Source organism: Schistocerca serialis, chromosome 4 (assembly GCF_023864345.2).
Source record: "Schistocerca serialis cubense isolate TAMUIC-IGC-003099 chromosome 4, iqSchSeri2.2, whole genome shotgun sequence".
Classification (NCBI taxonomy): Eukaryota; Metazoa; Arthropoda; class Insecta; order Orthoptera; family Acrididae; genus Schistocerca; species Schistocerca serialis.
The window spans coordinates 625620074-625643983 of NC_064641.1; the positions used below are offsets into that span (position 1 = coordinate 625620074).

The 23910-nt window shown below is 36.7% G+C and overlaps 1 protein-coding gene across 2 annotated transcripts in view; it reads right to left on the minus strand.

The window, feature by feature from the left end:
* Window positions 1-536: 536 nt before the first annotated feature.
* LOC126475442 (N-alpha-acetyltransferase 60) overlaps window positions 537-23910 on the minus strand; it is a 123840-nt gene continuing 100466 nt past the window's right edge. Inside the window, exons 5-6 of one of the 2 annotated variants that reach the window (XM_050103305.1) lie at window positions 16591-16695; window positions 537-1630 (exon numbers count right to left, since the gene is read on the minus strand). In XM_050103305.1, the coding sequence (XP_049959262.1) occupies window positions 1468-1630; window positions 16591-16695 (268 nt within the window). In that variant the 3' untranslated portion in view covers window positions 537-1467. The remainder of the gene's footprint in view (window positions 1631-16590; window positions 16696-23910) is intronic. The other variant, XM_050103304.1, reaches the window with a different exon arrangement.

Consider the following 23910-nt stretch of genomic DNA (forward strand, 5'->3'; position numbering starts at 1 on the left):
TTTTGGTGCTTACTGTCCATTAACAGTTGCTACTGTACAACGTACAGAATCTGAGTGTATTCCACGTATGCTTCATTCACCGCACCACAAAACCACATCTACAATTTCTTTCTTCTTTTACTGCTGAAAGAAGCATTTGGAGGAAAATATGTTTCAGATAAAGAATGGGTGAAAATACGGTTAGAGAGTAATTACAGCTGTGTACAGAACACCTTCCTCAAGCAGTATCTACCCAATTCCAAAGACTGTAATATATACATAACACATTATAAGGATTATTTTATGAATGGGTAACAGTAAATTAGTTATGTACGTAATAAATTATTTGGTAACAGATATTTAAGGCTTTCATTTGAACCTCTGATTTGTAATATTCACTGCTAATTTCTTTCAGGATTGTGTTGGTTTCTCTGCAATATACATGCCAGGTACTGCTGAAGATAATTTTATTTCATGGTAAGTGTAATAAAAACATATTTATAACTGAAACGTCTAGTACAGATACCAAATGATTTCTTGGAATCAAATATATTTAAATCATTCTTGGGCTCTTCTTTGTAAGCATAAAACTAACATTATTTTTAAAAATTCAAGTACTCTATTTTTCTGCAGATTAGAACTCAGTAATCCACTTTTCAACTTAAATGTGCATCTTTATACTCAAGATACAGTCTTTACATGAACACTGAATACATCTCTTCTGATACCTCATAGAATCAACGATTTGTCAAGAAAAAGTTTTAAACATGATAAGGCCACATGAAAAACTGCCAGTTAATACTAAGTCAATTTCCAGAAACTGTAAAAGTTTTGACTAGACCCTTCAATAACGTAGTAGACTTCTGCCTTATAATAAAAGTGAAGTGGTGAAAGCAGACAGAACATGCTTACTTCAAACTGTGTCACAGATCAACTCTATATTTTTGAGCTGTGGTTTCTTCAGTACTCTTCCTTTAGTAATCCATTCTTAGTCATAAAAAAGCAATGCCTACATTCACTTATTTTTCCCTTAAACTAATCACAGTTCCAACTATTAGAGAAAGTTTTATCATTTACTTCACTGTATTAATCATGGTATTCTCTGTTCTGCTGATAATCCTGACCAATTCAGATTCAGCAGAACACTTGAAATAATAGAGAGCAAATATTAAAGTAGTATAACTTTCCCATTTTCTACTCCTGTAAACATCAAACTTCGTTAACTTAGAGCTTTTAATTATCTGAAAAGAACCTACAACAGAGGGCAAGAAAAAGAGCAGAATAAATTACACAACTCCTGCTATTTGTGCACTTCAAGTTTTTGGTGTAGAATAAATTCTAATCATACAACACTTCATATAAAATTGACCTACATAAATATAATAAAACGTTTATTAGCTCCAAATATATTTTCAGAGCTATATTAAGCACAGGATTGTCTGTGAAACCAGTAGTACCATCTTCTGTTTTGCAGAAAAAGCACAGGTGTTAGCTGTAAAATGAGAAGACTGCTGCTGTATTCTGTACAACAACTCGCCGTAGTCCAGGCCACACACGTTGCAGGGCTGCCTGCATCTTGTGCCACAACCACACTGGAAAGGAGCACGGATTGGACCGGTACACGATGCTGCAGTAGTGCTTCATGTAGTCAGTGCAACAACGTCAAGGACAAATATACAGCTTTAAAGATGGTTTCTTACATCTAGAGCCTTCAAACATATGATATCAATAATTAAAGAACATTTTACAGCCATATATATCTGTGTGTGTGTGTGTGTGTGTTTCATACATCACTCAAGTCTTTCATCCAAAAGTATGTCCTGAAAATACATGTCTTCTATTTTACTCATTTAACAAAAACTAATATATTAAGGAAAAACCATTAACATAATTCAAAATTTGACAAGCTAAAACAACATGATTCCAACTTTGTTCTACAGAAAGCTACTTCAAAAGTGAAATACACTGCAGTGGATGAATATAGCAGCTGTTGATACAAAGAGAAATAATTGGAAGTCTACAGTACACAACAACATAAGAAAGGCCAGATTTTTCGGCTCAAGCAAAAAACATAGAGTAAACATGAAAAACTGAACCTAGAGATGGAGTGTGAAATTTAAGGCATTAATTGTGGATTTATATGCTGTATATTTATTCAGTAGTACATTTAGACCCAAAGTGTCTACACATGTACGAAATGCTGGCACTGTTACTCTGAACTGAGGCATTAGTGAAAACTGAGAAATCAACATGCAACAGTGAGATACTGAAGACACTTTACTGATCAGTAGAACCTGTTGGTTAGGCTTAGGAACAAAAGAGCATTCAAAATGAATGATTCAGTATTAAGTTTTTCTCTGGTCCAAGCGCCTGGTTTTTGTGCAATGGCACATAACTATGAGGTGGCAAAAAGCAGTTATTAAAATGCCTAAAATGTCTTTCAATAATAATAAAATAATATTTTTTTGTCATTTGTTTTCTGAAAACCAGCTTCTTAATTTATAAACAATATTTCAACATCTATATTGTAGATGCTCATAGTATTAAATTGTGAACCCTGTTGCCCTCCCTTGAACATATAGGTCAGAGAAAATTCACTTGTGCTATCTTCTACATCCAAACCTAGAACAAAAAGTTACATAATAAAAAGCCCTTTGTTGAAGTCATGCTTTGTTCTGTGACACTGGTAAGTGGCATGAGGAATTCAACTGAAGTTTCAGCAAATTTCAACATTTCTTCCGCTAAGCAAATGCATGCAAATTATAAAAGTATCCTGAAAAACCTCTTTCTCAGTCATTCAAACTTGGCAAGGATCAAGACAGATGAATATCATTCACAAATAGGTTACCCAAAGGGCTCTGAAGTAACAGTCTTGGCAGTTTATCTATTCCTCTGAAAAACTTCACCAATTAAATACACTTTGGTGTTGGCAGTTTATCTATCCTTCTGAAGAACTTCACCAAATACAGTTTTTCTGTCAATAGTCCACTGCAATATCTGATCAATGTAAGTGGTTGTAGAAGGAAGGGAAGAAGAATATAATTTAATATCTCATTGATGATGAAGTCATCAGAGATAAATAACAAGCTCAAATTGGACAAGGATGGGAAAGGAAATCACTGTGTCCTTTTCATAGGAACCATTCTTGCCTTTGTCTTATGCAATTTAGTGAAACCATGGAGGGTTTAATATGTATGGCCACATGGGATAAGACAACCTGATCCTCCTGAATGTGAATCCAGTGCCTTAACCACTGCGTCATCTCACCTGCTACATGACCCTGCAGATTATCCCTCACACTGTACTCCAATAGCATCAAGGCTCTATTTCAACACAAATTTTGAAGAGTTATTGACACTGTCTGCTGCATCATTTGTGCATAACAGCAGCAGTTTCACCATACTTCATTGAAACATACTTAAAATTCTATTCACATGCAATGATTGTTTTCTCCTATTAAGACTAGCTGTATATTTGGTCAAAGTGCCAGAAGCAAATATTTGTATTTTGTTAATTAAACATATCATTAGGTGAAGTTTGTAAGTGCTATAAGGGACATCAGAATGCTGATACCACTTCAATAATCTGTTTTAAACATTTTAATCTTAGCTTGTTCCAATAAGGTTTTTTTCTTTTCTTTTTTTTCCCCATTCCTTCCCACAGAAAGTTAATTATTAACCCATTGTGACTTCAGGAGAGAGTGTTTCATAGATTTATTTCCCTATGTTTTGTAGTAATTTATCATTTTGTACTTTGCATGCTTACTTCATTTTCAGCATACTTCCTCTGCACCACATTTCAAATGCTTCTAGTTCCTTTTTATATATGTCCCCTACTCCCCCCACCTAAAAAAAAAAGAGACATATTTCACTTCCATTTAAATTATAACAGCAAAGCTCTTTCACTGAAGAAATCTTCTCTGGACAGCATCCATCTATTTCTACAGTATCACTTGCTTTGGCAACATTGTGTAAGTTTGATGTCTTTCGAATCTTCAGTTGTATCTTCCTAATTCTAGTGGGTAGTCACAAGGGGCTCGTAAAGCAGTAGTACTCCTGATTTTGCAATCTAATTAACCACTGATATACAGACTACAAGTTTTGCCACTTAAATGCTAATATGCTAATTTTGTGTCAACTGAAGCAATTCTCTATAAGGCAAATTCAGTAATATCATTATTTCATGGGTCTGATAAGGGATTATGTAGCACAGATACACGTAAAATATGGGTTCCTAGGATAAATGGCACCAACAATCAAATTCTTATGCCATTCTCAATAGAAATGTGCTTTGCTGAGAAAACAGTGGAAATACTGTCTACATACAGAAGTGTTTCTTGTGAGGTGTGTCAAACTTCGTTTACAGTACGACTGCCAAAAACTAATTGCCTTGCTGAAATAAGTTATGAAAACCATAATAAATTTAAATCAGAGCCTTGGAATTTTGATAACTATTTAATGGGGTGGGCACCTAACTACCCAGTACATACTACATGCAACAATACAGAAAATCTATTACTGGCAAGAGTTACATTTTTTTACCATTCAAATTAATAAACTTTTCTTGATAATTGCTATATATTTGTGAATCAATTACTGTGTGGCCTACTAATATTCAATTTATTGAGGAAGAGCATAGTTAAATATAAGAATCAAGCAGAGAAGTCCCTAAATTTAGAAAAAATGGTCATGTGTAATAGAAGATTGTACTATTATTAAATTTTTACATATTTTATAATTACATCCTGAAATTTATTGTCATGTCATGTGGTTTATCCTTAATCATGCAGCTTTTAATGTGGATTCTTAAAATTTTCAGCACAGATGATGCAGTTATAGCCACGTACTTCACTGGTTTCCAAGAATTACAGGAAAGTTAAAGTAACTGATACAGAGATGACATCAACACTGCACAAAACTACCATGTGCAAAACAGTTGTGTTGCAATGTAGTCTTGTCACTGTCCACAGTACACATTATATTTCAGATCAGTACAGCAACTGATACAATGAGAGAGAGAGAGAGAGAGAGAGAGAGGGGCGGGGGTTTTGTGTGTGTGTTGCAGGAGGGGGGGGGGGGGGGGGGCAACTGAGATAGCTAACCACATGGCTTGGGGTATCATAACCAGACAAACTGAGATGAAGTGCCTTTGGCAGACTGGGCGTTGGTCAAACTGACAGATGGGAGAGGACATAAAGTTTGGAAGCTGAGCTAAAATGTTCAACTTCTTGTTTACATACCTATTAACAGCTTGATACATCCTCCAGATGGTGATGGCTCTCTTGGTTAATAACGTACATGTTACTTGTTCTATACTAAATTAATTCATCATTTTGTAAGTTTCAAATATATATGTTCAAACATAATTTATTTATCTGAGTTTGTTTTCTATTACTAACTCAAGATATGCTATATCCTTCGACACACAATTTTTTGAGTAATTATTTTGGTGATTGTTCCTTGATCTATGTAAACTAGCGCATCTTCCAGCTGGGTCACAATATTCTTACATAACATACAGACACTCAATCTTTTCACTTGATACAGCTGTAGATTAGCACACAATAGCCACAATTTTCATAACACAGTTTTATTCATACCATTTCACTGTTTCTTGTTTTATTTGTGCAGTCTAAAGCAATTTCTTTTATTAACCATCCATGCATCAGTAAATTCTGTAAAATCTTCGGGTAATTTTTATTCCTAACTTATTGATTGTTACATCCAGAATAACAAAATATTTCTTAGAACCATAACAAATTTTTGGGAAGGGATAGTTTTTGTAAAATTTTGTCACTCAACCATCTTGCTCAAAATTTACTCACATTTCCGGTACACAAAGCACCGATCACTTTCCTCTGTATGTGTTTTGTGTGCATCTGATTAGTTACAGCTTATTTTAAACCAATTTTTTTCCTATTACAAGTTGTTCAATTGTATTCGTTATTGTTTTACAACTTTCAGGGGGACATCTCCATCTTGCATTTTCTTGTCTTAATTGTATCTAGCCACTACAGTCTTCCTCTGAAGTGAACTGTACCAAATGTTGCTGCACTAAGGAAAATTCATGACCTGACAGCAGGTCTTAATAATTTTTGAACCCAAATTAAGTGACTTCACTGCTTTTTCTAGTTACAAGTGTGTATGCATTGCCCTAGTATTATTTGCTTGAGCAGATAACTGCCTGCCTATTCTGAACACAATTTCTTTATATTAATCTCATGCCCATTCTTCTGACACCATTGGAAAAATCATTATACTGCCTGGCAAGAGTACAATTCCACAGGCCACTTCTGTTTGTTCATGGTAGGAAGTGTGCCACTGCCCCAATGAACATACTGAAAGCAGATGATAAATTAGAAGATAGGGATAAACATTCACTTTATGGCCACTATTTTTTCTCCTTCGACTTGAGATACATGTTCAGTTTTCACATTGAGTGTAACTTGTCTATTTCTCTCATTTACTTTAGTAAGATTTTTCTGAATTTCGAAAACAGCATATTCTAATTTTTGAACACATTTTCATGAAATGGTCTTTACTTTACCTTTAATGAAACTGGCCCCCTGTAATTGTTCTACAACTGTTTCTCTAAGCAACACATAATTAGAACTTCAGGCATTGTACATCTTCTTCTAAACCCCGCCTTTCATTGAATAATTTTTCTTTTCTTTCTTTTTTTCTTGAAGTTTCCTTGTCTAATTAATAATATAATTTCACTTTCTTTATCCTTTAACTGCTTCTTCAGTTACCATTTCTTCCTTATTAAGCATATTTCATGCACCTTACATCTGGCTGAAATATATATGTTTTTATCTGCTATCTCATTTTAAAATGCTGTCTGTTTCTTCCACTTCACTCATTTCTGCAGTTTTTTTTATTGTCTCTCTCTCCCAAAGTTGCTTTTGACTGCTTTTGACGTTCAGCAGATTTGTAACATACCGGAAACTCCGTGTGACTAACACTAACAGATGCTACTTGCAAATCATTTATCTTTATCTTATTTACTTAAGTAGAAACTTGATGATGAGTCATAACAAAAATATATTTCTGCTTTGGTATTACGTGACTTCATTCTTAATATAAATAATTTTACCTCTACATCGTTTATTTTCTTTTCAGAAAAAAAGGATTTCTTTTCACCTATGTGTTTCACATCACTGTTTGCATAAGAGAATATTCTGATTTCTGTAGGCTCAGCTCAGTAATTCTCATGACACACTTTAGTGAAACTGTATGGTCACAGATGTTTATTATTTGGTATAAGAATTGCAATGGATCTTTCCATGCAAAGCAGCATGTATGTTCTTATTAAACCTCTACAACAAATTACTATCTAGTTCTTTCAGTTTGTTGATTGCAACTGCTAGCAGATTCCTAAATTCAACCTCAATCTATGTTGCAGCATTTTATGTGCTTTTGAAGACAATCATGATCTTCCCTACACTAATTGGTGCAAAAATTAATTTTTCTTCAGTTAATGTTTCCACTTACATGTATTAAGATGAAACTACGAGGGTGGTTTGAAAAGTTTTTGGAATCACCACGAGAGGTCAGCACTAGCACAATGAGTTGTTCACGTGATATTCATTGGACTGTTGCCTGTAAACACGTGCCATGTCAGTGGTCTTGAAAGAGAGCTGTGGCAGTGACATTGCTCTGATGTTGTTCCCGCATAGTGATTTGTGAGGATGGGGGGGAAAAAAAAAAAAAAAAAAAAAAAAAAAAAAAAAAAAAAAAAAAAAAAAAACCCCGAGATTCGAGCAGTGATTAGGTACTTCGTAAAAAAAAGGTATGAAAGCAAAGGAAATTCATGCTGATTTCCAGAATACACTGGGGGACTCTGCTCCTTCATATTCAACTGTTGCCAAGTGGACAAATGAATTTAAATTAGGTCGGTAGAGATTAGATGATGATCCACACTGTGGTTGGCCATGATCCATGCAGTGGTCAGCTAAGATGTGTCACTACTCCAGAAATCATTGGAAAAGTGCACAAAATAGTCATGGAGGATCGCCGAATGAAAATGCGTGAAATTGCTCATGCTTGCCAGATGTCATCTGATAGAGTATATCACATTTTAACTGAAGAATTATAAATGAAAAAATTATCTGCAAGATAGGTGCCGTGACTCTTGATGCTGGATCAAAAATGCATGTACCGTAGCCATGGCAAAATTACACGAACTAAGGTATGAATTCCGCCCCCATGAACCATGGACCTTGCCGTTGGTGGGGAGGCTTGCGTGCCTCAGCGATACAGATAGCCGTACCGTAGGTGCAACCACAACGGAGGGGTATCTGTTGAGAGGCCAGACAAACGTGTGGTTCCTGAAGAGGGGCAGCAGCCTTTTCAGTAGTTGAAAGGGCAACAGTCTGGATGATTGACTGATCTGGCCTTGTAACAATAACCAAAACAGCCTTGCTGTGCTGGTACTGCGAACGGCTGAAAGCAAGGGGAAACTACAGCCGTAATTTTTCCCGAGGGCATGCAGCTTTACTGTATGATTACATGATGATGGCGTCCTCTTGGGTAAAATATTCCGGAGGTAAAATAGTCCCCCATTCGGATCTCCGGGCGGGGACTACTCAAGAGGATGTCGTTATCAGGAGAAAGAAAACTGGCGTTCTACGGATCGGAGCGTGGAATGTCAGATCCCTTAATCGGGCAGGTAGGTTAGAAAATTTAAAAAGGGAAATGGATAGGTTGAAGTTAGATATAGTGGGAATTAGAAAAGTTCGGTGGCAGGAGGAACAAGACTTCTGGTCAGGTGACTACAGGGTTATACATACAAAGTCAAATAGGGGTAATGCAGGAGTAGGTTTAATAATGAATAAAAAAATAGGAATGTGGGTAAGCCACTACCAACAGCATAGTGAATGCATTATTGTGGCCAAGATAGACACGAAGCCCATGCCTACTACAGTAGTACAAGTTTATATGCCAACTAGCTCTGCAGATGACGAAAAAATTGAAGAAATGTATGACGGAATAAAAGAAATTATTCAGATAGTGAAGTGAGCCGAAAATTTAATAGTCATGGGTGACTCGAATACAGTAGTAGGAAAAGGGAGAGAAGGAAACATAGTAGGTGAATATGGACTAGGGCTAAGAAATGAAAGAGGAAGCCGCCTTGTAGAATTTTGCGCAGAGCACAACTTAATCATAGCTAACACTTGGTTCAAGAATCATAAAAGAAGGTTGTATACATGGAAGAACCCTGGAGATACTAAAAGGTATCAGATAGATTATATAATGGTAAGACAGAGATTTAGGAACCAGGTTTTAAATTGTAAGACATTTCCAGGGGCAGATGTGGACTCTGACCACAATCTATTGGTTATGACCTGTAGATTAAAACTGAAGAAACTGCAAAAAGGTGGGAATTTAAGGAGATGGGACCTGGATAAACTAAAAGAACCAGAGGTTGTACAGAGATTCAGGGAGAGCATAAGGGAGCAATTGACAGGAATGGGGGAAATAAATACAGTAGAAGAAGAATGGGTAGCTTTGAGGGATGAAGTAGTGAAGGCAGCAGAGGATCAAGTAGGTAAAAAGACGAGGGCTAGTAGAAATCCTTGGGTAACAGAAGAAATATTGAATTTAATTGATGAAAGGAGAAAATATAAAAATGCAGTAAGTGAAACAGGCAAAAAGGAATACAAACGTCTCAAAAGTGAGATCGACAGGAAGTGCAAAATGGCTAAGCAGGGATGGCTAGAGGACAAATGTAAGGATGTAGAGGCCTATCTCACTAGGGGTAAGATAGATACCGCCTACAGGAAAATTAGAGAGACCTTTGGAGATAAGAGAACGACTTGTATGAATATCAAGAGCTCAGATGGAAACCCAGTTCTAAGCAAAGAAGGGAAAGCAGAAAGGTGGAAGGAGTATATAGAGGGTCTATACAAGGGCGATGTACTTGAGGACAATATTATGGAAATGGAAGAGGATGTAGATGAAGATGAAATGGGAGATATGATACTGCGTGAAGAGTTTGACAGAGCACTGAAAGACCTGAGTCGAAACAAGGCCCCCGGAGTAGACAATATTCCATTGGAACTACTGACGGCCGTGGGAGAGCCAGTCCTGACAAAACTCTACCATCTGGTGAGCAAGATGTATGAAACAGGCGAAATACCCTCAGACTTCAAGAAGAATATAATAATTCCAATCCCAAAGAAAGCAGGTGTTGACAGATGTGAAAATTACCGAACTATCAGCTTAATAAGTCACAGCTGCAAAATACTAACACGAATTCTTTACAGACGAATGGAAAAACTAGTAGAAGCCAACCTCGGGGAAGATCAGTTTGGATTCCGTAGAAACACTGGAACACGTGAGGCAATACTGACCTTACGACTTATCTTAGAAGAAAGATTAAGGAAAGGCAAACCTACGTTTCTAGCATTTGTAGACTTAGAGAAAGCTTTTGACAATGTTGACTGGAATACTCTCTTTCAAATTCTAAAGGTGGCAGGGGTAAAATACAGGGAGCGAAAGGCTATTTACAATTTGTACAGAAACCAGATGGCAGTTATAAGAGTCGAGGGACATGAAAGGGAAGCAGTGGTTGGGAAGGGAGTAAGACAGGGTTGTAGCCTCTCCCCGATGTTGTTCAATCTGTATATTGAGCAAGCAGTAAAGGAAACAAAAGAAAAATTCGGAGTAGGTATTAAAATTCATGGAGAAGAAATAAAAACTTTGAGGTTCGCCGATGACATTGTAATTCTGTCAGAGACAGTAAAGGACTTGGAAGAGCAGTTGAATGGAATGGACAGTGTCTTGAAAGGAGGATATAAGATGAACATCAACAAAAGCAAAACAAGGATAATGGAATGTAGTCTAATTAAGTCGGGTGATGCTGAGGGAATTAGATTAGGAAATGAGGCACTTAAAGTAGTAAAGGAGTTTTGCTATTTGGGGAGCAAAATAACTGATGATGGTCGAAGTAGAGAGGATATAAAATGTAGTCTTGCAATGGCAAGGAAAGCGTTTCTGAAGAAGAGAAATTTGTTAACATCCAGTATAGATTTAAGTGTCAGGAAGTCATTTCTGAAAGTATTTGTATGGAGTGTAGCCATGTATGGAAGTGAAACATGGACGATAAATAGTTTGGACAAGAAGAGAATAGAAGCTTTCGAAATGTGGTGCTACAGGAGAATGCTGAAGATTAGATGGGTAGATCACATAACTAATGAGGAAGTATTGAATAGGATTGGGGAGAAGAGAAGTTTGTGGCACAACTTGACCAGAAGAAGGGATCGGTTGGTAGGACATGTTCTGAGGCATCAAGGGATCACCAATTTAGTATTGGAGGGCAGCGTGGAGGGTAAAAATCGTAGAGGGAGACCAAGAGATGAATACACTAAGCAGATTCAGAAGGATGTAGGTTGCAGTAGGTACTGGGAGATGAAGAAGCTTGCACAGGATAGAGTAGCATGGAGAGCTGCATCAAACCAGTCTCAGGACTGAAGACCACAACAACAAGGTATGAATTGTTGCCACACCCACCTTACTCACCTGATATGGCTCCATCAGACTTCCATCTCTTCCCAAAACAGAAAATTTTTGTTGGTGGACAAAGATTCACTTCAAACAAGAACTGATAGCTGGAGTTGACAACTACTTTGCAGGCCTGGAGGAAACTCATTTTCGAGATGGGATCAAAGCACTGGAATATTGTTGGACCAAGAGACATGGAGACTACATTGAAAAATAAAAAAAGTTTCAGTGATGTAAGTACTTTTATTCTATTCTGTTCCGAGAACTTTTCAAACCACCCTCGTATGCTACAGTGCCAAAAATTGATAAGCAATTAGCCAACGGTTGTAACATTCTCATCAGTTACCACCAAAACACATATTAATGAGACCCTATCCTATTAGCTATATATACACTTAAATACATTATTACTATAAAAATATGAAAGCAACCTACGACACAAAAGCCCAAAGACAGTTGCAAATGAAGGAAGACAGACAATAAATTACATGAATTGGAAGGCAGTATGCCATATTGAGTGTCACTCTCTTTCAGAAATGTGTCAAGCATAGGTAAGCTTGAAACTATGCAATACATTCCACAATGCAAATTGAAGATATTTGCAGACCATTGTTTTTCATCATGCCTTTATGTAATTTTTTTACTCGACATTCTGAAATAATTTGAGGTTTACTGACTGTCAGTAACAAGCATTTTTTAAATGCAATTTTTACCTTAAGGAACTTGTCACAGCTTCTAGAGGACAGAGCAATACCAGTTATGAGAAAAAGTAAAAAATGGGAAGCAATGCACTCCTTCTGTAACAGAGAATATAGACCATTGAGTAATTGAATTAGAGACTGCTGTTGAATTAATTAAAGAGGACTCCTATTTATGCAGGGAATGGAAGAGCTCTGATGTGTCATGTGATTAGGATACAGTCAGACCATCTACTGGTTGACAGAAGACATTCAAATAAAGGATTTTGGATGTGTGGCAACTCAAGAGAAATTTTACCAATGTGCTACGATGTGGTGGCCTATAGACCTTAAAATGATAGTAATTGCAACTAAATTGAATATAATAATTTTACATACACAGGGTGAACATTAATAAAACCAACACACTGCAGGGATGGATTCATGACTGGAAATGGAGGAAAGAGAACATGTGTCCAAAAATGCATCTTTGGCATGATAGATTACACTGACAAATGACCATTTGCCATGTGTTCTTCATGTGTTGCACATTTGTGTGATTGACACAGCTTACGGTGAGCACCAGAATGGTCCTGTATTCATGTCGAGAACAAACCAAGATGGTGTTTGTGTATGGCCAAGCACATGGAAAAAGTTGCGAGGCAGCACGGCTATACCACAACAGGCACCCTCCGAGACACCAAACACATTGCATAACATTTCAAGCCCGTTTTGGGCATATGTGTGATCTTGGGTCCTTTCAGACAGATGAACGTGCAAGAAGGAGGCAGACTGTGCATACACCAGATCTGGAGGACTTCGTTCAACAGGATATTGAGATGAACCCTAGTGCAAGCTCCAGGCAAGTGGCCCCCTAATATAGTGTAAGCTAAAGTATGATTATGTGTATCCAGTATGACAATCGCTACCATCCCTACCACCTGTAACACACAAGGAACACAAGGCACATGGTCAGAGGAACTGTCATTCTTCAGTGCCATCTACCGTGGTAATGATAAATTTCCAGACACATGTCCATAAAACCTTTTCCACTCCATTTCCAGTCAGGAATCTGTCCCTGCAATTTGTCAGTTTTATTATTGTTCACTATATATAAATTGAAGTGTTTAAATATAATAAAATTTCATAATGAGTCATTAAACATTGCGAGTAATAAAATAAAATTAAAGGAAAAAAAAAAAAATTGGTAGAACCAGTGGGAATCAAACTCCATCAAATGAACTATCAATCCATGTTCTTAACCCCTTAGCTACTGAGCCGTTCTGCCTACTGTTCAAAATTTCCTCATACTCTATGCCTAAATATTTAGAGAGTGTAATACATTTTCCTATTGCCCATTCATGGAAAATATTTTAGGAACTTGAAAGGGGCATCTATTTGCTTCTGTTCACATAGTTTGAGCCAAATCAGTCAGCCTTGTCCCGCACCCTATGTCATTAGATTTACATATGGAGAAGATCTACCTAACTTTCTCCTCTTACGATCTACTGAGAAAGAGCCTCTTTAGCAGATCATCTACAGACAATATTTTAATACTAAAGGAAGATGGCATTTCCCATTTTTGCTAGTTTAAGTTTATTTGTTCACAGCTATTTTCAGCCATTCTGAAGTCATTTTGTGGTTCTGCAACAGAAAACATTACATAATGAAACATCAAGCGGTGGCAGAACACACACGTAAAAGACTGTTGTCATTGGCAAACTTTCGGAAACGTTGAAGGAAAAGGACTGGAGAGGTCTAGGAAAAGGGGTAGATTTTGGGAAAGTCACCCAGAACCGCAGGTCAGGGGAGACTTACCGTACGGGATATGGAGGAAAGACTTATTGTTGGGGACTGCATCAGATGAGATTTGAAAACCTGAGTCCCCAACAATCAGTCTTTCCTTCTCACCCCTTACAGCAAGTCTCCCCTGATGCATGGTTATGAGTGACTGTCCCAAAATCTACCACTGTCCCTAACCTCTCCAGTCCTTTTCCTTCATCCTTCCCCTTCAATCCTTCTGCCTGAAGAAGGAGCCACTGACTCCGAATGCTTGCCAATCACAACAGTCTTTTATGTGTGTGTTCTACTGCCACTTGGTGAGTAGATTTTTTACCTACCCAATTAAATAATTTTATCAATAACTGATTGTTTTCATTGATATAATGAAACATTAGCATCTTCAAATTTTTTCACGGAGAGAGTGCTACAAAAAACGTTTTTTTCCACTTTATTTGGATACCAGCCTGCATTTGAAGAGAAATGGCGTAATATTACTGCGATTTCGGCAAACATTTGAAGGGAAACAATGTAATTTTAGTGTGATTTGTGGTTCGCATTCAAAGAGAGAGAAATGGCATAATTTTATTGTGATATTTATAGTGTGCTGTAGCACATTAGTAAATGGTAACTGACCGCCACTGATAAATACAATTGACTGTAAGCACATCATGGACACTTGTTGCATGAGCAATACCATCTTGAAAGTTATGCAGGCACTGGGCTATGTAATACCACCATGCTAGGGTGGACTGTAAGTATCTACATTTGTGAAAAACCAACACTGCTAAAAACAACTACCATTAGTAATATGATGCTGACAGGAATCACCACCAGTTATCACAGATTGTAACAGCTAGTATATGGGTCATGGTGCAGTAACTCATTTGAACATTCAATGCTGAACAATTCATGAGCTGTCACAACATCCAGAATTATCTCCTCACTGTAAAGCCACTGCCTAATGTGTGTACCTCTGCTTCCCGCACAACACAGGCCATAGTGATTTGCAAGGACACATGACCGTTACCATCAGATGTTCAAAGCATGGAAAATATCACTTGAACTGATGAATTCCAGTACACGAAGGTACATTCCAATGAAAGAATACAAGTATGTCGAAAACTATACGTGAGATGCATTCCACTTGTCAACAATGCAACATTCTCCAGGGTGGGGAAGTAATCTTACATGGGGTGCACTTGCACAGCATAAAATGGAATCCCTGATATGCCCGCCATCATCTCTCACTGAAGAATGAGACAGCAACCTACTGTCTGGTCCTGTACATCCTTTTGTTCACTTACAGCACTCTTCAAGAGATTGTATCTTCAGCAAACCCAAGGAACCACTGAACCCAAATTGTGCCACTCCATGGGTGTGTGGTTGCTTGTAAGATGCCCCCTCCAGGTCACTTGAACACAAGCCCTGTTGAACTTTGGGTGTAGTTCAGCAATCATGGATCGGGACTGCTTGCCAACATATTCAGTGTCTCCTAGTCCATGCCATGTTTTGTCACTGTTGTCATCATATCAAAAAGTGATGCTACATGCCTCTAGGTACATTAAGTCAGTTGCTTATGAGTTTACTACAATGCATTTCTATGACAGCGCATACTTGTAATGACTGGCATGCAGAAATAATAACATACTATTTGAAATTTCAGTCAGTCCATATACGAGACAAAAGTGTTGGCATTAAATTTAGTATTTTTAAAATTATGATGACTTTGAATGCCATTCATTACTGAAAAGTTTCTACACATGAGAGAGTAGAATTCTTCCTGATGTTGCTTATTTATCTGAGACAAAGGTATATAATGAGGAAAGCACGAATGTCTCTATGTGAACAATGGCAGAGAAGAGTTGGACCGCACCAAAACCAAAACAGTTTGTGAAAGAATTTGAGAGCTGAAAGAAATGTATTAAAAGTTACAAAAAGAGCTGTATATGACAAAAACAACTGCAATGAACTCAAATTGGTTCATAATATCTTTGGATGTATAATGCCGCATTATATAATAATGCTGCAAAGCATGCTCGATGTAAACAGGTTGTGCAAGTATGATAAATAAATGGAGGCAGTTTCTTAGGTGAAATATCAAATAGCACTTTATTTTGTACTTTGCAATCCAGATTTGAATTGCATGTGAAGTGAGGGTGCATCCCGTGTAAAATCAGATTCGAAAAGCTTTCCAACTGGACACATAGTGTATCACTTCTAAGTCAATGATGTCTCGTGAGCAGACATATATATCAACAGGAGCATAATCTATCAGGTTAATACCACCAAAATCTCACTGAAATTTATTCTATGGGACAGAACTTGAGAGCATATAATGCTTCACAGGCTGAACAATGAAAATCAAAGATCAGAAAGCAGGAAATGCCACATAGTGTGCTCACTCTTATCATGCTGCAGCTATATACCATCTGAGGAAAAAATCAATGTGATGAGGATAAGATATGCAATAACAAAAGAATACTAGTGATATAAAAGAGAAAATGATGGGAATTGGCAACTGAAGTGAAGATCAAAGAAAAATAAACAGTTTTATAAACATAAAATATCTTTAATTATTCAGGTACAACAGTATAATTACAAAATACCTTCTAAAACTCAAAAAGCTGTACACATTTGGAAAAGGATATTATATGCCCCATGGTGGATGGCCTCCATTAATATATAGTACATATGTAAAGCCATCTTTGCACTTTCCCTTTATGGAATAATAATATGGTAGAAAAGAATGTAACCTGAAAAATAATATGAAACACTGTGATACAATCTTCTTTTGTCATGAAAAGCATACAGGTTTCTTTTAAAACAAAACACAAAGAAAACAGAATACAGCTTATGGCATCACATTACAACAAAATTTAAAGAATCAAGAACACTGCTCTGAGAAATGGAACTATTATTTTTTTTCTTTAAATTTTATCACGATTACATGTGCCTTCTGTAATAGTTTTTCCAAAACCAAATTATATAGATTATGAAGGCGCTTTTTCAAAATTCAAATAGGTGCACAACTGAAGTTAGCGTCATAATGTGCCACCTTCAATAATCTTTTAATAACGTCCTTACTGATAAAAAAAAACCCCTCTGTAAATTTTCTTGCACAGTGATCTCTCATTGCATTTGTGCCTTGCAAATGATGGGATGCTCACTGATTGAAATATTGGGAGTTGTCGAATATGTCATCTGGCTGCATTTCTCTATGCTGCTTGTACATTTTATAAACCAGGAGAAACTTTAGTTTCATACCTCTAAAGCTAATTATCAAAGTAGCTCATTTTTCTGCATTCAATTGAATGAGCATAAACTAACAGATAGAGCATTCTCAGCAGCTAAACTTTTTATGCTACATTGTTAGCAACATCACCGTCACATACAGATGTATCTTATTACTGCAACTAGCTGAGAGCCCTGCTGTTGCCCAGGTATATTTTGACAGCTGAGCCTGAAACTTTGAATGCGTGGAATTTATTTTTGATTTATAAAGCTTCTTTGTATACTACGTTTGATGTAGTATGATTGGGGACATGAACTAAGAGCTTCTTTGCTTCACTAATGAGAGAGAGACACACACAAAGAGCTGGGCATGCGAAAGGAAACTGAGCTAAGATCCATGCCAGGAACACACACTGTCTGGCCTTGTGCTTTGTTTATGGTCACGGTATAACATAAGCTCACTGGGAATTTTACATGTTTAAAGCAAAATGGTAAACTGTTATGAATAAGCAGGATTCGGGATATTAAAACTCACTTGCCTGTGCCACTTCACATTAAAATTTTTTGCTTCTATGATGCTACAGTGGAGGCAAGTAACTTTGAGCCTCTGTGATTGAAGTATTTTGAAGAGTGAGATAATGTAAGATGGTCTCAATCAGAGTTATGTGGCACCTCGCTTTCGGAAGAAGTCTCCAAAAAGTGAGTTAGAGCCTGATATAAGTTTTGTCTCATGATCTTCATTGGATTCTTGAGACCGCATAGTCCTGAAGTCTTTTAGCTGTTTACTGAGCGAGGTGGTGCAGTGGTTAGCACACTGGACTTGCATTCGAGAGGACGATGGTTCAATTCTGCGTCCGGCCATCCTGATTTAGGTTTTCTGTGATTTCCCTTAATTGCTCCAAGCAAATGACAGTATGGTTCCTTTGAAAGGGCACGGCCGACTTCCTTCCCCGTCCTTCCCTAATCTGATGAGACCGATAACCTCGTTGTTTGGTCTCTTCCCCCGAACAACCCAACCCTCTTTTAGCTGTTCTGGTGTATTCGGAAAGACTCAACCACTTTCTAGAAATTTTAATTCAGAAACAAAACTAAATTAAAATATAATGAGTAGATACTCATATTACAAAGAAATTTAACAAATTCATATTTTCCTAGCGCAGAATATCAATAAAATTATTCCAGAATAAGGATAATTTGCTGAATAATCAACTGATCAGTAAAAATCAAGTCGATTACAATTCAATGTTACCGGTTTTTACAATGCTAGTACAATGCTATGCATTGTTTTCTGTTTTAGTTGGTTTCACATGACAGGATTACTTTTATTTATTTATTCATTCATCCAAAAAATCTTTTGAGATTGTGGGACACAAACAAACACAAAACAAAACAGTAGCACAATACAGTAAAAATGCAGTATTATTTCAGTAGAGCCTTATCCGCAAAAGAGCTTGCACTATTTGTAGTAGGTGCACTGTCTTGTCTCAAGTCTCTTGTATCTGAAATGTTCCAAACATACTGCTACTGAATGGAAACAATGATCTGATACGAATGCCCTGAAGGTTTTACAAAAGAGTGTGAATGATTATATGATTTTTCCCTTATGTGGAAGACTACTGCAAATTTGTATACCACTGTTTATTGTGGAAGTTTTGTAGGCTGATGTCATTACTGACTAGCTATGAAGCTTTTCCTTTTGCTTTGTATTATGTTCATGGATATTAAAATTTTCATTGATGTCTTTCAAGTTCTTTATAACATACTTCATTTATGCCTTTTAAGTTCTTTCTAACATTCTTACAGATGTCTAGTAGTACATACAGGGAAGTGGGTGGGGTGATAACGTTTGAAAGAGGGGTTTGCAAGAATCTGTTTGTCGAGCTTGCTGCATTGCTCTTACAATTCTTTTCTGGGTTAGCAAATGAGTGAACTAGGTGGTGTGTTACCCAAGAATATAATTCCATACAGTAGGATGCTATGGAATTGAGCAAAGTAGGCAATTCAGACAGTGCTAAAACTTGCTTTAGCAGAGGATAAATGTTGATTATAACATATTTTATTTAATGTTCAATTTATTTTGTTTATATGTGTATTCCATTTGAAGTTATTTTGAAGCCATATGCCAAAAAACTTAGTTTTTCTGAGAAGACGAAATGTTGTTGGAGTTTATTGCCACACTGGTGTTGCATGCATCATCTTTTAAATACAAATTTAGGAATGTTGTTTTTTGGTGTTTATCAGTACTTTATTCCCTCCAAACCATCTATTTAGCTTTGCTGTAGTTTTATTTTCAGGTGCTTGTAGGTGACTTGAGGTGTTTCTTGTAATAAGGAGGCTTGAGTCATCAGCGAAAAAAGTATTTGTTTGTGACTCAATGTTTAGGTCTAAATTAAATTGTTTATATAGAGGAGAAAAATGTTTGGTCTAAGAATGGATCACTGAGGGGCTCCTTTTCTTTCAGTTTCTGCATCTGGGAAACATATTCTAGTATTTTACTTTAGTTCACGTTTTATTTTTATTTTCCATTTTCTGTTTTTCAAGTACAATGTGAACCATTTTAGTGCAATGTCTTTAATGGCATATGCTTAGAGCTTTACTTAAGTGTAAACAAATTGCAGTGCCACTTTGTTTTTTTCCATTGTTTGCAGGGCATCATGTATAAAACCATAGATGGCACTAGTTGTTGATTTATTTTCTCTAAATCTATGCTGAGTATGAGTGAGAATTTTGTTTTCCTCTCAAAATTTCACTAGCCTATTATATATTACTTTTTCTGTGGCTTTACTGAAGCTTGATAATAAGGCAATTGGTCTATAGTTTTCTATATTTGATTTATCTCCTTTCTGATAAACAGAAATCACTGCAGCAATTTTTAAACAGTCTGGAAATGTGCCTGACAGAAAAGATGAATTGACTATATATCTGCAAGAGGCAGTGAAATGTTCACAATATGACACAATCAGGAATCCCATCAATTCCTGATGATATTTTCTTAAGAGTTGATGCAACGTGGATGATTTCATCTAGAGTCATTCCAGAAACATAGATTGAAAAGGAACATGACTGCACTTTGTTTTTCTATTTCTATTCTAGGTACTGTTTTGACACTGACTGTTAAATTATTTGTGATATCTGATATCTGCACAGTAACACCCGAAAAGATGTGTGATGTGTTGGGGATCAGTTACTCTCTTCTTCTCATGGTTCAGAGTGATATTCTCCATAATAGGGGACACTTTATTTGCTTCCTTCTTTATTACTTTCCACACTGCTTGGTTTTTATTTGATGACTCTGTTATGAACTTATCATTGGCCATTCTTTTTGCCTAGCATATCACTGTTTTGTAAATTTGAAGGTATTTCTGAATGCGGTTGTTCAGAAGTGGGAGTATGTTATTGTTTTTCCAGTATCTGAGTAATTCTCTTTTCCTCGAATTTAAGATTTTGATACTTGTTGTTATCAATCTCTTATATTTTGGAGTTGTGCCTCTTATTACTTGTGTTTTCAGAGGGAATGCAATTTCTTAGTAATCACTGAAGATACTAGAGAATTTCTTGAACCTTTTGTTGGTGTCATCTATTTGGGAAACTCCCCCCTGCCTTTCTCCTGATAAAATTGGACTGAATGTTTCTACATTATGTGTACTGAAACTTCTTGCTGTTGCAGTCCTTTTGCAGTTCTGGGTGGGGAGCAAGTAGCTTTGGAGGGTGACAACTTGATCTTTATGATCACTAAGGCTTCTACTTACAAATTTGCACAACAGTCTGTATTCACAAACATCTGGTCCAGGGCATTGGCAGTAGTTTTTGTAATTCTTGTTGGTGTTGTTATAGTCAGTATTAAGGTGAAAGTATTTATGTGGCTGAGCAGTAGATGTTTTCTTTTGTTGCTTCCAAGAAAATCAGTTTTGAAGTCCCAACACAGCACATTGATTTTCTGTCTAGATGGAGCCTGTTTAGTACTTATTCAAGATTTATTTGGGAATGAGTTAAAATTTCCATTTGGGGAGCGATAAATACACGCGAAAACTGTATTTGTATCACAGAATTCAATGAGTACCAGGTTAAAGTCTCTTTCTGTATTGAGATTCTGATACTTATTAACGGATTTATATTTTAGACATTGACTGATGAACATCACAGTATCTCCATTTTTATAACTGTATCTACAGAAATAATTTGGGAATGATTACCCTGGCATAGAGAAAAAGACAATTTGATCAATATTAAGCCAGTGTTCTGTAATGTGCAGAACAGTGATAAAGTGGAGTTCCAAATTTAGTAAAATCTCTAAACCTAAAATTTTGTTTGTTATTGACTGAATATTTTGATGGCAAACAGAAAGAACTTTATTACTACAATTTATCTGATTACTAGAACTGATTTTTACACTAACATTAGATTTTGCTGAGGGCATTTTTATTACACCCCCAACCTCCTCATTGCTTGGTACAGATTTTTCCACAGTAAATCATCTGCATAGGAGCCTGTAGTCTTTAACATTACTGTTTTGGTATATTGAGAAGTTAGGGGGAGGACTGCTATGGGATTTTTAAGGGCTTTATTTTATTGTAAGTACCTTATTTATTTAGATATATATTTCAACATTCCATTAGAACCACTGATAGCCTTGGGAGAGCCAGCCCTGACAAAATTCTACCACCTGGTGAGCAAGATGTATGGGACAGGTGAAATACCCTTAGACTTCAAGAAGAATATAATAATTCCAATGCCAAAGAAAGCAGGTGTTGACAGATGTGAAAATTAGTGAACTATCAGTTTAATAAGTCACAGCTGCAAAATACTAACACAAATTCTTTACAGACAAATGGAAAAACTGGTAGAAGCCGACCTCGGGGAAGATTAGTTTGGACTCCGTAGAAATGTTGGAACATGTGAGGCAATATTGACCCTACGACTTATCTTAGAAGACAGATTAAGGAAAGGCAAACCTACATTTCTAGCATTTGTAGACTTAGAGAAAGCTTTTGACAATGTTGACTGGAATACTCTCTCTCAAATTCTGAGGTGGCAGGTGTAAAATACAGGGAGCAAAAGGCTATTTACAATTTGTACAGAAACCAGATGGCAGTTATAAGAGTCGAGGGGCATGAAAGGGAAGCAGTGGTTGGAAAGGGAGTGAGACAGGGTTGTAGCTTATCTCCGATGTTATTCAATCTTTATACTGAGCAAGCAATAAAGGAAACAAAAGATAAATTCAAAGTAGGAATTAAAATCCATGGAGAAGAAATAAAAACTTTTGAGGTTCGCCAATGACACTAATTCTGTCAGAGACAGCAATGGACCTGGAAGAGCAGTTGAATGGGATGGACAGTGTCTTGAATGGAGGATATAAGATGAACATCAACAAAATCAAAATGAGGATAATGGAATGCAGCCGAATTAAATCAGGTGATGCTGAGGGAATTGGATTAGGAAATGAGACACTGAAAGTAGTAGATGAGTTTTGCTACTTTGGGAGCAAAATAACTCATGATTGTCAAAGTAAAGAGGATATAAAATGAAGACTGGCAGTGACAAGTAAAGTGTTTCTGAAGAAGAGAAATTTGTTAACATTGAGTATAGATTTAAATGTCAGGAAGTTGTTTCTGAAGTATTTGTGTGGAATGTAGCCATGTATGCACGTGAAACATGGTCGATAAATAGTTCGGACAAGAAGAGAACAGAAGCTTTCGAAATGTGCTGCTACAGAAGAATGTTGAAGATTAGATGAGCAGACCACATAACTAATGAGGAGGTATTGAATAGAATTACGGCACAAGTTGACTAGAAGAAGGGATCAGTTGGTAGGACATGTTCTGAGGCATCAAGGGATCACCAGTTTAGTATTGGAGGGCAGCGAGGAGGGTAAAAATCGTAGAGTGAGACCAAGAGATGAATACACTAATCAGATTCAGAAGAATGTAAGTTGCAGTAGGTGCTGGGAGATGAAGAAGCTTGCACAGGATACAATAGCATGGAGAGCTGCATCAAACCAGTCTCTGGACTGAAGACCGCAACAACAACAACAACAACAACAACAACATTTCTTCATTTTATTGTCTGTTTGTGATCTGCAAATTTTATTACAATCCTTGTTTCTAGTGCTTTGATGTTTGTATTTGTTGGTAACTGAATGCACGTGCTGTATATGCACTTTAAATTTTTGGCAGTTTACTGCACATCAGAGGGACTTCATGGCATACTTGATTCATTATGTATTAAGCTACCATCATTTACAATTTTGCTTCGCATATGGCCAGCTTAATAAGTATTTGGTTTTATGTAATTTTGAATGCTTTTGTTATTTTATTTATTTCTTAGGATTTCCATAAATGCATTTCAATTTACAAGTTTTGCATAATTTTATATTTATGTAATGCTCCTTATGGCTGATATTGCACACCATCTAGTTACCTTTTGCCACACTAGTGCTGTGTGTGTTTCCTAGACTCTGGTAGTCATATCTGTGTTAGCACTAAACAGACCTGAGTTGCGCACAGCTGATACCATGTTTGTTCTTCTATAAGTCGGGTGATGCTGAGGGAATTAGATTAGGAAATGAGACACTTAAAGTAGTAAAGGAATTTTGCTATTTGGGGAGCAAAACAACTGATGATGGTCGAAGTAGAGAGGATATAAAATGTAGACTGGCAATGGCAAGGAAAGCATTTCTGAAGAAGAGAAATTTGTTAACATCGAGTATAGATTTAAGTGTCAGGAAGTCATTTCTGAAA